At 36.7% G+C, this 13,721-nt stretch overlaps 1 protein-coding gene across 1 annotated transcript; it reads right to left on the bottom strand.

Moving 5' to 3' along the window:
- Window positions 1-790: 790 nt before the first annotated feature.
- On the bottom strand, window positions 791-12,693 carry SNRPC (small nuclear ribonucleoprotein polypeptide C). The gene is made up of 6 exons (XM_016146943.2): window positions 12,584-12,693; window positions 12,213-12,255; window positions 7,852-7,960; window positions 5,521-5,610; window positions 3,816-3,920; window positions 791-1,203 (listed from the first exon to the last, which is right to left on the bottom strand). Exons 1-6 carry the CDS (start codon window positions 12,589-12,591, stop codon window positions 1,079-1,081), a joined length of 480 nt encoding a protein of 159 aa, XP_016002429.1. The 5' UTR covers window positions 12,592-12,693; the 3' UTR covers window positions 791-1,078.
- Window positions 12,694-13,721: the final 1,028 nt, after the last annotated feature.

Below are 13,721 nucleotides of genomic sequence, written 5' to 3'. Positions count from 1 at the left end.
GGTGTAAAGCTTCCTCATTGTTTTAGCCTACAGCCACTTTGTGGCTATAGCATACTTGATAAATCAGTCCCCTTTCACTATACATCTATATTATTTCCAATCTTTCGCTGCAATGCATAATCATGTACATGTCGTCTTGTACATATGCAAGTATATCTGCAGGATAAATTTCTAGACATGGAAATGCTAAGTCAAAGGATAAAGGTATTGTAGTTCTGATACTAATTGCCTTCCCAGAGCTTACAATTTTCACTCTCACTTGCAATTATGTGAAATAGGAGTTAAGATTTTACACCAAGTTGAATAGGGCCAATGGCTTACTGTCTAGAAACTTCCCTGAAAATATCCTTTTATAGCTTAGTGATGTAACGAATGATATTCTGAAGAAACCTTCTGTACCATGGAAAGCTGAATAATTTTACCATTGTTATTACAAAGCTTTCCATTTGAAGCCCCCAACCCCCAAAAAAAAGAACAGAGAGAAAGAAGCTGAGGTTAAGGCAATTCTTGCCATTCTTAGCTGAAATGCATATATTATGAAGTCTTTTTCCCTACTTCAGCATAAAAGGCTTAAAATTTTTCACTTACACAAAGTATTATTCATGTGAAAATTAACCAATTGTGTTTATTTAATCAATAAAAGCTCTACAAGTGTTAGATTTACCAAAGTCTTGCACAAGACAAGTCTACTAAAGACAGCATCCCCAAAGGGACTCATTCTATAGCTAAGAGAAAAGAATGTCATGCAGAGGGCATGCTGAAGAGAGAATGAGCTAGAAATAAACACAACTAAAATGCTTCATCTTCTTTATAATACAAAAAGAATACAGAGAGGAGAAAAAAGGGAACACATTTTTAACTAAAAGAGTTGACAATTTTATTTCCACATTTCACAATACAAATGAAAATTGCATTTTTTGTCCCACTACTCCACTCCAAAACTATTCTCTTTGACAGGAAGAGGGAGCAAGCCTTCCTTGTTATGCTGTTAGAAAACATCCAGAGTCACAGCACCATAATCTTCTGGTGAAGTAGAACAAGTAATATAAAACTGATAGATAGAGGCGCCCCTCTCTCTTTATCTGTCTGGTCGAGTCATTCCTGGGCGAGTGGGTACCATCATGGGACGGGCGGGAGGTCTCATCATTGGGGGCCCTGGCATCATTGGCATGTGGCCTCCCATAGGTGGCCTCATTCCAGGAGCTGCAGGACACAACAAAGAAAAGGAAAAACAAGAGTAAGAAAATACTGCTTGTGAGAGAGCTTGATGGAACTTCAGTTGATGACAAAAAAGTAGCCCCCCACCCTGCAAAATGCTGGAAAAAAAGACATACTTAACAGAAGAAACGCAACAAATTCATCACATCTTTAAATTACTTGGACATTCTCAAACAAACAAAAAAAAAAACAGAACAGTCAACAAAAGAACCATATGGAAATCATAATGATAACAAGGGGGAAACTATTAATAGACTGCTTTCCAGAAACCACCAGGGATACTAGTTCCCTAAATTGACGTTTTTTCTTACTCAAGGAAATTCACAGGTCACATGTTATTCACTCAGCTCTTTTAATCAGTTCTATCCACCATAAAGCCAGGAGCAATTTCATGAATGTACACAGGCACAGAGGACGATCTTACCACTAAGCGTTTGTTCGGAGCTGTAGGAAAGGTGAGCAGGAGGCCCATGCTGAGAACCTGTTAGTAACCATACTTAGCTCAAGTCAAGAAAAATAATAGGCAATAATGTGATTTATAACAATTAGCACACACACACACAAAATCTGATTTTTCTAATGCATTTTTGAAACTATTAATGAATTTTTTAAAGTATCACATCAATATACCAGCCAAATAAATGAGCCAGGGGAGGGAAGGCAAGCAGAAAGGTGGAGGTTGGGGAGGTACACAGGCAGCTTCATGGAATTGGTAATGTTCTACATCTTCAGCTGGGTGGTGAGTTCACAGGTATTCATTTTATTATTATGCTTCATGATTTTCATGTTATATATCTCCTTTCTAAATATTAAATTTTACATACTTATTTTTAACTAAATCATTTCGATTAAGGGCTTGCTATATAAATGGTTCAAGAAGACTACTCAAAGCTGAATATAGCCTTATCACAAAAAGTAAAACAAGTATATGCAAAGACACAAAATCCGATAGGTACAGAATTTGTTTTTAAGATTAATTTTAACAGGAATGGAGAATAATACTAAACCTCTAAATATCTTATTTAAAAAACCCATCATAACCTGTATTTAGCATTTCTTAGTGGAAACTGACCTAAACCAAAGATGGAAAACAAGGCACCTGAAAACTTGTTTTCTTTGGTCTCTATAGCACATTTAATTTTAATCAGTTGCCAATATTGGCAATTAATAAGTCTAATTACTAATAAGTAAGTCTAGATTCCTTTTTCAACTTTTTATTATAGAAATAACCAAACACACAAAAGAATAGGAAGAGTTTAATGAACATCTTTGTACCCATCATCCAGCTTCAACAATTATTCACTCATTCTTATCCATGCCCACCCCCAACTGCTAAATTCTTTTAATGCAAATCCCATAATCTTATTATTTTATCCCGGTAAAAACAACAACAACCACAACAACAAAATACTCAGGAAAATTGGCAACACCAATCTGCATTCTCAAATGTCAACTATAGGCTGAAGCTGAGTTCTAGAAGCCTTTTTTAGATGAGTCATGCATTCCCAGTTCACCATATCCCCAACTCCTCTAGGAATTTGAATTTATGACTGATTTAAGAATGCAAAAAAAGCCATCTAAGTCACTTTGATTGTGTTTTGGGTTCACAAGCCAGTAAGGCAGGAACTCTTTTTATCTATACTCTCCCATCCCTCTAAATGATACCCAGCTAGTGGACTGAATGCCTCTGGCTGGGAAGCTACTCTAAACTTTTGTACCTTGTCTTACCAGCTGAGTTCTAGACTTCTTGCATCGGTACTCTAATTACATAATTTAACTGTTCTGAAAACCAATGACATGAGTGCAAAACAAAAAAACAAAAAACTTTCTGTGAAAACAAAGTTACTACTTAGCAAGACTCAGACAAATCTTCTCCCAAAAGCGCTCACATATTTAGTAGGTGAGACGATCATTAAAGATTGAAACTAGATTGCCTCACAAGATCACTTCACAGAAAATGAAATTAAAGTTGGTAAAAGATGCATTATGGGTATGGCTTATTGATTTTTACAAGAAATATATCGTGTTCCGATCAGTGGACTTGTTCTCAAAGCAAAGGCCCTGACCATGTATCAGAAAAATTTGCAAATTAATGTACATTTATGTTTATGTTAAAATAAAATCTTTGAGGTGTAAGTTTTTTCCACTTCTTGAATAAAAGACCAACTATCAGGCCTAAGGCCTTTTCATAAACTCATTTGGGCAAGCTAACCTCTAAGATTAAATGAGCAATGGGAGGTAGCTCTGCTCCAAATCAAAATCGGAGAAAAGTAGCCACACAGTTCCCTTTATTCCCCCAGGGGAACAAGCTTATCTATCTTTCTCTTCATTATTAATGGCCAAAAGTCAGGAGGATGCAAGGAAACAGGAGGGAGGGAGGGAGAAGAGAAAAAGAGGTAGCCTTATCCTGCTTTTAGTACCACAATGTCTTTGGATAGCATCCAATTACACTGATAAAACCAAGTATTTTTTTCTTTCTCATTTCAGATTCACCAAATTTAATTTGTTGCAATAATACATTTAGACAGCTCAATAAGAATTCCATTTAAATGGAAAACTAAAACAAAGGGGCATTCTAAAAGGAGCTTCACACTTACCAGGTCCCACAGGCATCATCCCGGGAGGAGGAGGGCCCATCATTGGCATCATAGGAGGGCCCCCCATATGGGGTGCTGGCATCATACCAGGGCGAGGAGGACCCGCTGAAATGAAGAATGGGGCCTGAGGTTAGCATATGCTTATACCTTAACAATTTATTTTCTTAATGAAACTAATAAGGTCTCATGATCCGGTCCAAACAATGTTAACAATAAACTTCTTATGGTCTCTTTTATAACGGTAGATGCATAAAAATCAACATGCCCAAAACATTAGCTACTTTATGACTGAAAAGCAAAATCAAGCCTACCAAGAGAGAAGTATAAAATACAGTTGGATTCCTCAGGTCAAAAAAATTCCAAGATTTTAATTTTTTAAAAGGGGGTATTATACCATCTGTAGAGCTCCTGATAAAAAGTATAGGAACTTAAGCCACAAGTACCTAATTTCAGATTTTTTTTCTCCCCTCTTTAATCCCGCCCCCCACACACTCTTCCACCCCTGACCTATGGATGTTGCTGTTTCCCCTTAGGAACTGGATCTCTAAAGGTGGGCCATCTCCTCCCACACACTCGTGGCGTGCACCCAGAGCCTGGCGCACCCAGAGCCAGACACACCCTGGGTCAGGCATCCCTGGGTGCATTCAGGGGGCCTGGTGCACTCGAGGTATGTGGTCCGTGGCTCCACCTGGGGCACAAACCCAGGATCTTCTGTGTGTAAAAAGACATGCTAACCACTACACTATGGAGCCACCCCCAGATCTTTTTTAAAAAAATCAAAAACCAGGTTTAAAAGATTCTTTGAAAATACAAAGATGTATATGCAGCAATATTCCTGACAGTATCATTTACAGTAGCAACAATTTAAAACTTATATGTTCAACAATAAGAAAATGGTGAGATTGATTATGGTACATTCATACTACAGGCTATTCTACTATTAAAAATAATGGAGCTGAGTGCCAGCCAGTCAGGATAGAGTAGGAGAGAGAGGTGATCTAAGAAAGAGCTGCTGTGAACTGAGGCCTCACCAGGTCCCAGGATGGTGGGAGTCCAAGAAGAGTTTGGTGGGCTATTTATTAGTGGTCCACCTGCATTAGTGTGCAGTGATTATAAACAGTCTACTTTCTTCTATGTTTATATCCATGATTACTTACAGGACTGAGTTTAGGTCCCTGAGTTCAGTTTCAATCTAAACTCTTCTGGAAAAGCCAAAGAACTTATGGCCTAGTTACTCAATCTCCTTCTGTTTGTCATGCAAAAACAACCAACCTTCCCAGAAAAGCCTTTGATCCACTCCACTTTCAACTAGACAGTTCTTGTTTTTCGCAAGGAATAAATGTTGGTATAAATATAGAAAAGAGAGAAAAACTGAGTAGTTTATCAGCTACTTCAATCCTCCAGAGCTGTATTCATAGCAGTAAATAATTTAATGTACTTGGCAATACCTCTTCATATATTAGCTCATGTAATCACAGGTACATTTTGAGCTTTCCATTCAATCTGTCTCAAACCCACTTGGGATGCCACAAATAGAATGTCCTATTAATAATGCAATTAGAAGGTAACTAAAGATACTTCAGAATTATACCACTAAAGTTGTTTTCTGTTACTATGTATTCATTCAATGAACATTTGAAAGCCAACTGTGAGATAATCTAACAAGATCAATCTGCCCAGTTAGATAAAGACTTAAAAAACTTACGCAGACTGGGGGGAGGTGGGATCATTGCCCCTGCAGGAGGAGGAGCAGAGAACGGAGTAGGAGGTATCTTTCCTTGTTGAAATGCCGCAGCTTTAAAGAAAGGAAGAAAAATGAGCACATGGTGAATAAGAATTTACTAAAAATAACTACTTTCTTTTAAATCTTTAATGGTCCCAATTATTTTACTCTAAAAAGTGCTACATTCTAGCCTCAAGTTTTTAAATCAATTTTAGGTATTCACCAGACAAATTTGCAATTAACTGGTTTACTGATAAGTGTTTTTAACCTGTTTTTATTTAGTTAGCATTCTTATGGCTGAAATAACTAGGAAGATTGAGTGAAAACCTCCCACCTATCAACAGGTCTTACCAAAGAGAGACAGTCATCTTTAATTTGCAGATGTGGTTTATAACCAATTCAAGCCGTTCAAAGTTCTGTTTAAAAATGTGTGATACTTGTCCAAAGATCAGGCTTCATAACTTTGATCTTTACTATATATACTATTCTGAGTCAAAATAATATACCATTCGGTTTACCATTTTTGAAATTAATGCACTGAGCTAAGAGACGAGAAAGAAACAAATTTCAAAGCAAGAGCCTGCCCCGAAGGTGATTATGCTCTTAAAAAATGTCCAATATAATCAACTTTTAATTTTTCTTTCAGACAAGGAGGCATAAATGAGAAAAGAAACTGAAGATCATTTATATTTGGTTTTAAAAAGGAGTCCCAAATAAACACTAAAAAGCATTCATAAAGTCTATTCCTGAATGTAATCCCCAGTTCAGTGCAGTCTACAACCCAGTTATTACTCTACTCCCCAACTCCACTCTACCTCAGCAGTGCAAAGGGGGTCAAATTATTCAAGTAAATCACTTGATAATTCATAAGAACCATATCAAAAGGAATAACCTAGAGTGGAGATTTACGAAGAGCTATTCATATGCCTCTGAATGGAGCCTGTGGTCTATAACAGATCATATCCTAATAAGGTACCTCCCACACCGTGTGAAAGCACAGCTTGTAAAAACTGAAGAGGGAGTAGCTAAGCCATTGGCTCAGTAACAGATTCAATATCAACATAACCATGGACATCATAGGGTTTGTCCCTGAGGTCTTATCTCCTCTCTCCAAAAGTGCTTCATCAAAAAAGTTTAGTCACCCTAAATTCTCTTGCTGTATACTAAAAAAAAACATACAATAAAAAACACCCCAAATATAATGCTAACCTTTGATGCGAAGAAATTTTTAATATTTTTTCAAATAGAGAAAAAAAGATTATGATTTATTTTTCAAATAAAAAGGCACAATGTCTGAGATTTTCTGCTTAATAATCCAGGAGGTATAAAGGGAGTAGAGGAAGGTATTTGGTAGTTCTCAACCCCTTGGGGATACTAGGCAACACTTGGAGAAATTTTTAGTTGTTATAACTGGGAACTATTACTGACATCTAGTGGGTAGAGGCCAGAGCTGCTGCTGAACACCCTACAACGCACAAGACAGCCCCCATAACAAAGAATTATCCAGCCCCAATATCAATAGTGCTAAGCTTGAAAACCCTGGTATAAATTAAACAAGACTTGTTGGTGCTGGGGAATGGGAAGTTTGGCTGTGTGGCCATGGAAGGTTCATTCATTAAATAGGTCTTCCTAGTACATTCGAAATCATAAGTTTTTGCTTTTAAAAAAAATCATACTACAAAGTCCACACTTGCTTGCCAGCTGAGTACAATGGATAAAGAAAGGTCATGTTTCAAATATACCAGAATGATCTAACATAGAAATGCAACACTAGCCTAACAACAAAAAGTTCTTAATGAAACAAAGATTATGGTATGTATGTATGACATGGGTCAGAAACATATCCAAACTGTTTTGTCACATAGGTTACTTCTTTTCTGACTAGCTATTTTTTTCAGGACTACAAAGAATAAGAAACTCAAAGTATCTCAAACTCTTTGAAGAGAGCTATAAACCCACCCCAACCTTTTCCTATTTTAATAGGAAAATGGTTCTAAAAACTATGGATCATATAAAGGGGGTTTTACATAAATTTGCTACAAAATCTGTTCTGTGTCAATAAATATTAAAAAATTCATCCTTCTTTGCCTTGTTTTCCAGTCTAACCAATACTAGATTTCTCTAACCTCAAAAATTAATATTAATGCAATCCTATATCCCTGGGAAACTAATGACCTTCCACTTCTTTCATCCAACACATCAGAATGCTTCTATTTATCATTCAGAATGAGCTGTTTCTGTGAAAAACAACAGAGAGGGGATAAGAAAGAATGGGACCATTCTGCCACATCAAAACAAGAGACTGAGACATACTTGTTTTGTCAATCAGGCTCTGAGCCTGCTCTTCCATCCATTTCTGATAGTAATCTTTCACATTCTCTTTGTGTTTCCTACCACTGCAGTGTGTCTTTCTCACAGATGGCTGTAAAACAAAAAGGTTGTATCAGTCACAGAAACAAATTTCCAAAACTAGAAATTTTATAAAGCTCTACCTTTATATAGGTGGCCTGGCCACCTTTAGCAGCTTTAGCTGGGTGCTAATGTGTCACTCATAAACATCATCCAACCATGTACTATGGTAATTTATTGACTATATTTATTATGTAAACCAGGAGTCAGCAAACTACGGCCCATGGGCTAGCCACTTGATTTTGTAAAAAAAGTATCGGAACACAGCCACATTCACTTGTTTATGTATTGTCCCTGTCTTCTCTCTATAAGGACAGAGTCGAGTAATTATAACGAAGACCACATGGTCCACAAATCTAAAATAATTACAATCTAACAAACACCTTAAAAAAAAGTTTGCAAACCCCTGATCTAAAACAATACCATTTTAATGCTTGCTTTAGATTATTCTATGGCAAAATAATACACCTTATGTACATTTAAATAACACTGTTTATGAGCATATATTCTTTTAAATGATTATTGGTCTAGAATAGAGAATCTATATGAATTATATACAGACTTTTGTCTCCAGCCCACTAATCTTTTTTTCTTTAACAGAATTACTGGGGTAATTCTGACATAATATAAACTCCACATGATTAACCTTTTAGATTTTTTAGTTAATGTTTATTTAACACTTACTACATGCCAGATATCACGCTACGTACTTTACGAGCGGTGTCTTGATCTTCATGAAAATCCCATGTACATGGTACAACGGAATATTAATCAGAAAGAACAAATCAAAAATACATGCAATATGGACAAACTCAGAAACATGCCAAGCAAAACAAATCAGACATATATCATATATACAAGCCCAGAGTATAAGATTCCATTCACATGAGGTTTTAAAACAAGAAATAAAAACCGGATCAGTCAGGGCCAGGAGTGTAGGGGATTGACTGCAAAGGAAGACAAGAGAACTTTCTGAGGTGATGGAAGTGTTCTACATCTTGATGTATACATTAAGTTGTAATCATCTGACAAGACATCAAACTGTACACTTAAAAAGTGGGCATTTAATTGAACATAAATTATAATTCAATAAAATTTATAGGAAAAAAGTCACAAGATTATTACCTTCTATTTATGCTCAAAGACCTGTCTCAAAACACATAGCTGGTAAGCAGCAAACCCAGGCCTGAAGTCCAGATCTCATTATGATGCTCCCAAGACTGCCTGAAATCCAGATCTCATTATGATGCTCCCAAGACTGCCTGAAATCCAGATCTCATTATGATGCTCCCAAGACTGCCTAATGATCTTTTGGTTTATCCTCTCTTCCAACGATTGCTTCAGTGGCAGCAGACGTCACATGAGTAGTCCACATTTCAAAATATTGTTCCCTGGCTCCCAAGCCACTGCTTACACTATGCTTACAACAATGACACCTCAAGCCTTAAAACAAAATCATGCCTCAGAACCAGTAAAAGTTTCAAAGTTACTGCACTGAATGTTTGATGTTTCAAAGGCCACCACAGGAAACTGCTTCACTCACTATGGAAATTTCATGCTATTTTCACAAGGTATCATGTTAGAACAGTATTACGAGGGTTCCTGATGTTCCTCATAGAGAAATACGTATTATAAAGAGATACTTTCCAATTCTCTGAATTCAGGCATTAGAAAGATGAGTGGGTATATGAAAATACAGTGCTGAAAAGGGGAAGAAAGGCATAGCCCTCTCACTAACAGTTTTAGAAAATTAAGACTCTCCAAATGAGTTAGAAAGGGGGTTAGGGACAAAAACAAAACAAAAAAAAATGAATGGAGATCTATAGCCAAGCTACTGCCAATATCAATTCACTGGAGGAGTCTCCTTTAACTATTATTTCTTCATGAAGAACTACCCTACTTACATGTTCCACAAATCTATTAATGCTAAACTACATCCAAATGAAGTGGCAACACAGAAATCACATCACTGGCTAAGTTTTTGTAGCTACTATTCAAGACACAATCAAGAATTCGGATTTAATCAGATTTCTGCAAAAGCAGCAAAGTATAGAGCTGTGGTTCTCAAGGTGTGGCTCAGATACCTAAGGGTGTCTTAGGCCCACTTCTCAGGAGTTCTGCAAGGTCAAAGTAGGTTCATAATAATACTAAGACATTACTTTCATTTTTTGCTGGATTGACATTTGCACTAATAATGCCAAAATCATGGCACTTTGGAATAAATCAAGGTAATGGCAACCCATGCAATAGTGATCACTGTATTTTTCAATATCATGCAGTCAAGGGGGAAAAAGAAGCCAATATCACTCAACTGTCCTTGATGAGGCAGTAAAATTACCCATTTTATTAAATCTCAACCCTTGAGTTCATCTCTTTTAAATATTCTGGATGACAAAATGGAAGTATGTACGAAGCACTTCTGCTGAATGCCAAATATTTCAAAGAAAAGCAGGCATGCAATTGTTCAAGTTGTAAGCTCTCCCAGTTGCCTTTTTAAAAATTTTTATTAATTTCAAGCATACAGCACATTGGTCAGACATTTATATAGTTTATAAAACAATCCCCCTAATTACTCTTTCTACCCTCTGGCTCTCCACCTAACCATTATATTAATGCTAACTACAGTCCCTATGTTGTGCTCCCCACCCCTGTGATGGAACATCGTTTTTATTTGAAAGAACAACAAACAACAGATCATTCAGATTTCTCAAAAATAAAGTGAGCCTGTTACTTCAAGGAAAGTAATTGGTAGTACTTGAAAATTTGACTTTTCAAACAAAAACTAGAAATTTAGAAAATCTTATCTGCCACCAAGAGCTTGTCAGTTTCCAAATACTTAAAAGCCATTTCTGATTAGATTAGAACATTAGAGAATGAATTTTATATTGTGTAATCAAACACGTCAACATTTGGAAGACCTGCATAACTAAGTGAACCAGTATTTTCCAAATGACCAAAGCATGTTACAAAATCATGCATGGCAAAAGATCTACTCAAGACAGACTGGTGAAATTTAATGTAACTGAGTATGAAAGTATGATGTGGTTTCAGATTCCACACTGCAACTAACCATGTGTTGAGTTTTGGTGCATAAATATAAAGTATTAAAGAATATTTACAATGATCTAAAAAGGCTATTAGCTTTAAACTTCTCTTTTTTTCAACCCCACATACATGTGAGAGGCTGGATTCTTTATATACCTTTTTAACCGAAACATAGTGCAATATTTATAATGCAGAAGATGAAATCCAACTGCCTTACATGAAGTCAGATATTACAGTCATACTAATTTTTTTCCCTTTTAAAATGTTACATGTTTATTATTGTTACTTTAAATGAATTAGTATTTAAGTTTTAATTTCAAATACAGCAAATGATAATAGACACAACTCACATAACCTAATTTTCTTTATTTTACAACCCCGTAATTTTTAAGAGTGTAAAGGGAGCATGAGGTAAAAAAAAGTTTGAGAGCTACTGGCATAGAAATTCTGTTGTTAGACTGCCTAGGCTCATCTACCAGCTCTACACAATTTACTGGTTTTGTAACATCCAGTCAATTATTCATCTGCACTCTGCCTGTTTCCTCCTCTGTAAAATGGAGATAATACTAACTTCATAGTCTTATCATGAGCATTAAACAAAATAATACATATAAAACATTTGGAACACTGCTTGACACACAGGAAACAAATGATCTTAGATGCTGTTATTATTTTGTTAGTTTTTAAAAATTGTATATTGGGGTAATATTGGTTAATACAATTATATAATTTTCAGGTGTACATTATCACTTGACATCTGTATTGTCTATTGTGTGTTTACCACCCAAAGTCCAGTTTCCTTCAGCTACCATATATTTGATCCCCTATTTGTTAGTTTTTAATCAAATTACTCAGTTTCAAATTTAGGCATTTATTTCCAATTTAATCAAACATTTGAGGGCCTTGACACAATTTAATATTCGAACTTTAGGACATTTTCCTGGAATTTTTACTTGTCATACATTTTTCTCATCTTCAAACTTGCTAAAGCTTTATTATTTGGGTCTCCAATAAAAATATCGACTGCTGGAAGACTGAGAATTTCAAGTTATGAAGGCAGTTACAGGAAGGGTAGAAAAATAAACACTTTAGATTGTTTTCTCCAAGCAATAAGCACTTAAATTTCAACAGTATGAAAAGCACAAACTTACATCTAAAAAAAAAAAATCTAACTTGTTATATACAAGGTATTTAGAAACTGAAAAAAAACCACCACTTACAGAGTCATGGGTGAGGTATGTATCGCAGTAGTCACAATAAAACCTGTAAAGTGAAAAGTAGAAAAAAGAGATGACAACCAGTTAATAGATGCCCATTCACTGAAGTGCTGTTCATCGAAGGTAGAAAATAAAAGGACAAGTCACGATTCGTGGACGTCAAACTAACCGTTCTGACGTAAACCAGACTTTTCTGTTGCATACGCGGAGTCGACATCTACACCCTAAAGGGGGCATCTAGAACCCGGGACTTCCCCCCTGCCCCAGATCCTCTCGCTTCCCTAGAGGCTTCAGGAGCCAGAACCCGCTCTGCATTCCCTCACAGGGCCACAATTAATGACAGCGAACACCTCTAAATTCAGCCCCCTACTCACTTGGGCATGTTGCTCTGAAGACCGTTGGCGACTCCGCGCCGCGCCGCCGGAAATGACGCGCACAGCAAGCGCCGACGCCTCTGAATCTTTTCAAAGGCGACTTCAGAAACCCTCCTAGTCATCCAATCCGCCTGCCCAGCGGCTCTGCGAAGGCTTCACCCGCGACGGCGGCCGAGTGAGGGGCGGGACGTTTCCTTTCTTCTTCTCACCTATAGGAAGGCGGAAAGGAGGGGTGGGTACTAAGTAAGGGACCCTACGAGGTTCAATTCATGAGCATTTTCTATTGGCTCCTGATATTTCTGGAAGCTTGTTATTTATTCTTTCGACAAATGTCTACTACCTCCTACGTGCCAGGCACTGCTGTAAATGCTGAAAAGACAGCAGTGAACAAAACAGACAAAATCCTTGTCCTCAAAGAGTTGACATTCGAGTTACGGAAGACAGAATAATAAAGTCAATATGTAGATTAGATGGAGCCAAGTTATGCGGAGTGAAAAAATGAATCTGGGAAAGGGAATTAAACGTTAAATAAGACAGAGAAAGCTTACTTAAGAAATAATAGGTTTGTTAAAGCAATAAATCCAGGTGCACGCCGTTTGACATGGTGTCTGTTTTGAGTCTCATTAACATCGTGAGACAGTAGAAACCCGTTTCAAGTCCTATCTCGCCGCTTGCTAGCTGTGCTGTTTTTTCAGTTTTCTCATCTGAAAAATATGGGTAATAATTCTTGTGGGGTTTAAGGGAGAATTAAATGTGAAAATGCTTGTAAAATGTTTAATGACATGTCTGTGCATACTAAGCCTTCCGCAAAACTTAGCTATCTTTACGTAGGAGGAAATTGATAGAAGTGACGTCTACAGATATAACCTGTTCTAGCAACAAGGTCAAACTTCCAGCCTGATCTATCAGACTCCAAAAATGAAACTGGGGAAGAGGGTTTTTTTTTACTCTTCTGTTTCACATTCTCTATTGGTGGAATTGCAACCAAAATAATAATTGCTACTTTATTTGAATGTTTACTGTGTCCTAGGTGCTTTAAATGCATTACTTTACTTAATCTATTCAACAACCCTGTTATTCACATTTCAGACGAGAAAACAACTTAAACAAAGTTAAAGCTTCCTGGCCCTAAAATAAA

The sequence above is a fragment of the Rousettus aegyptiacus genome, unplaced genomic scaffold, assembly GCF_014176215.1.
Source record: "Rousettus aegyptiacus isolate mRouAeg1 unplaced genomic scaffold, mRouAeg1.p scaffold_m13_p_1, whole genome shotgun sequence".
In the NCBI taxonomy this organism is placed as follows: domain Eukaryota; kingdom Metazoa; phylum Chordata; class Mammalia; order Chiroptera; family Pteropodidae; genus Rousettus; species Rousettus aegyptiacus.
The sequence above is the reverse complement of the archived record's forward strand: the minus strand, read 5'-3'. Positions and strand labels throughout refer to the sequence as shown.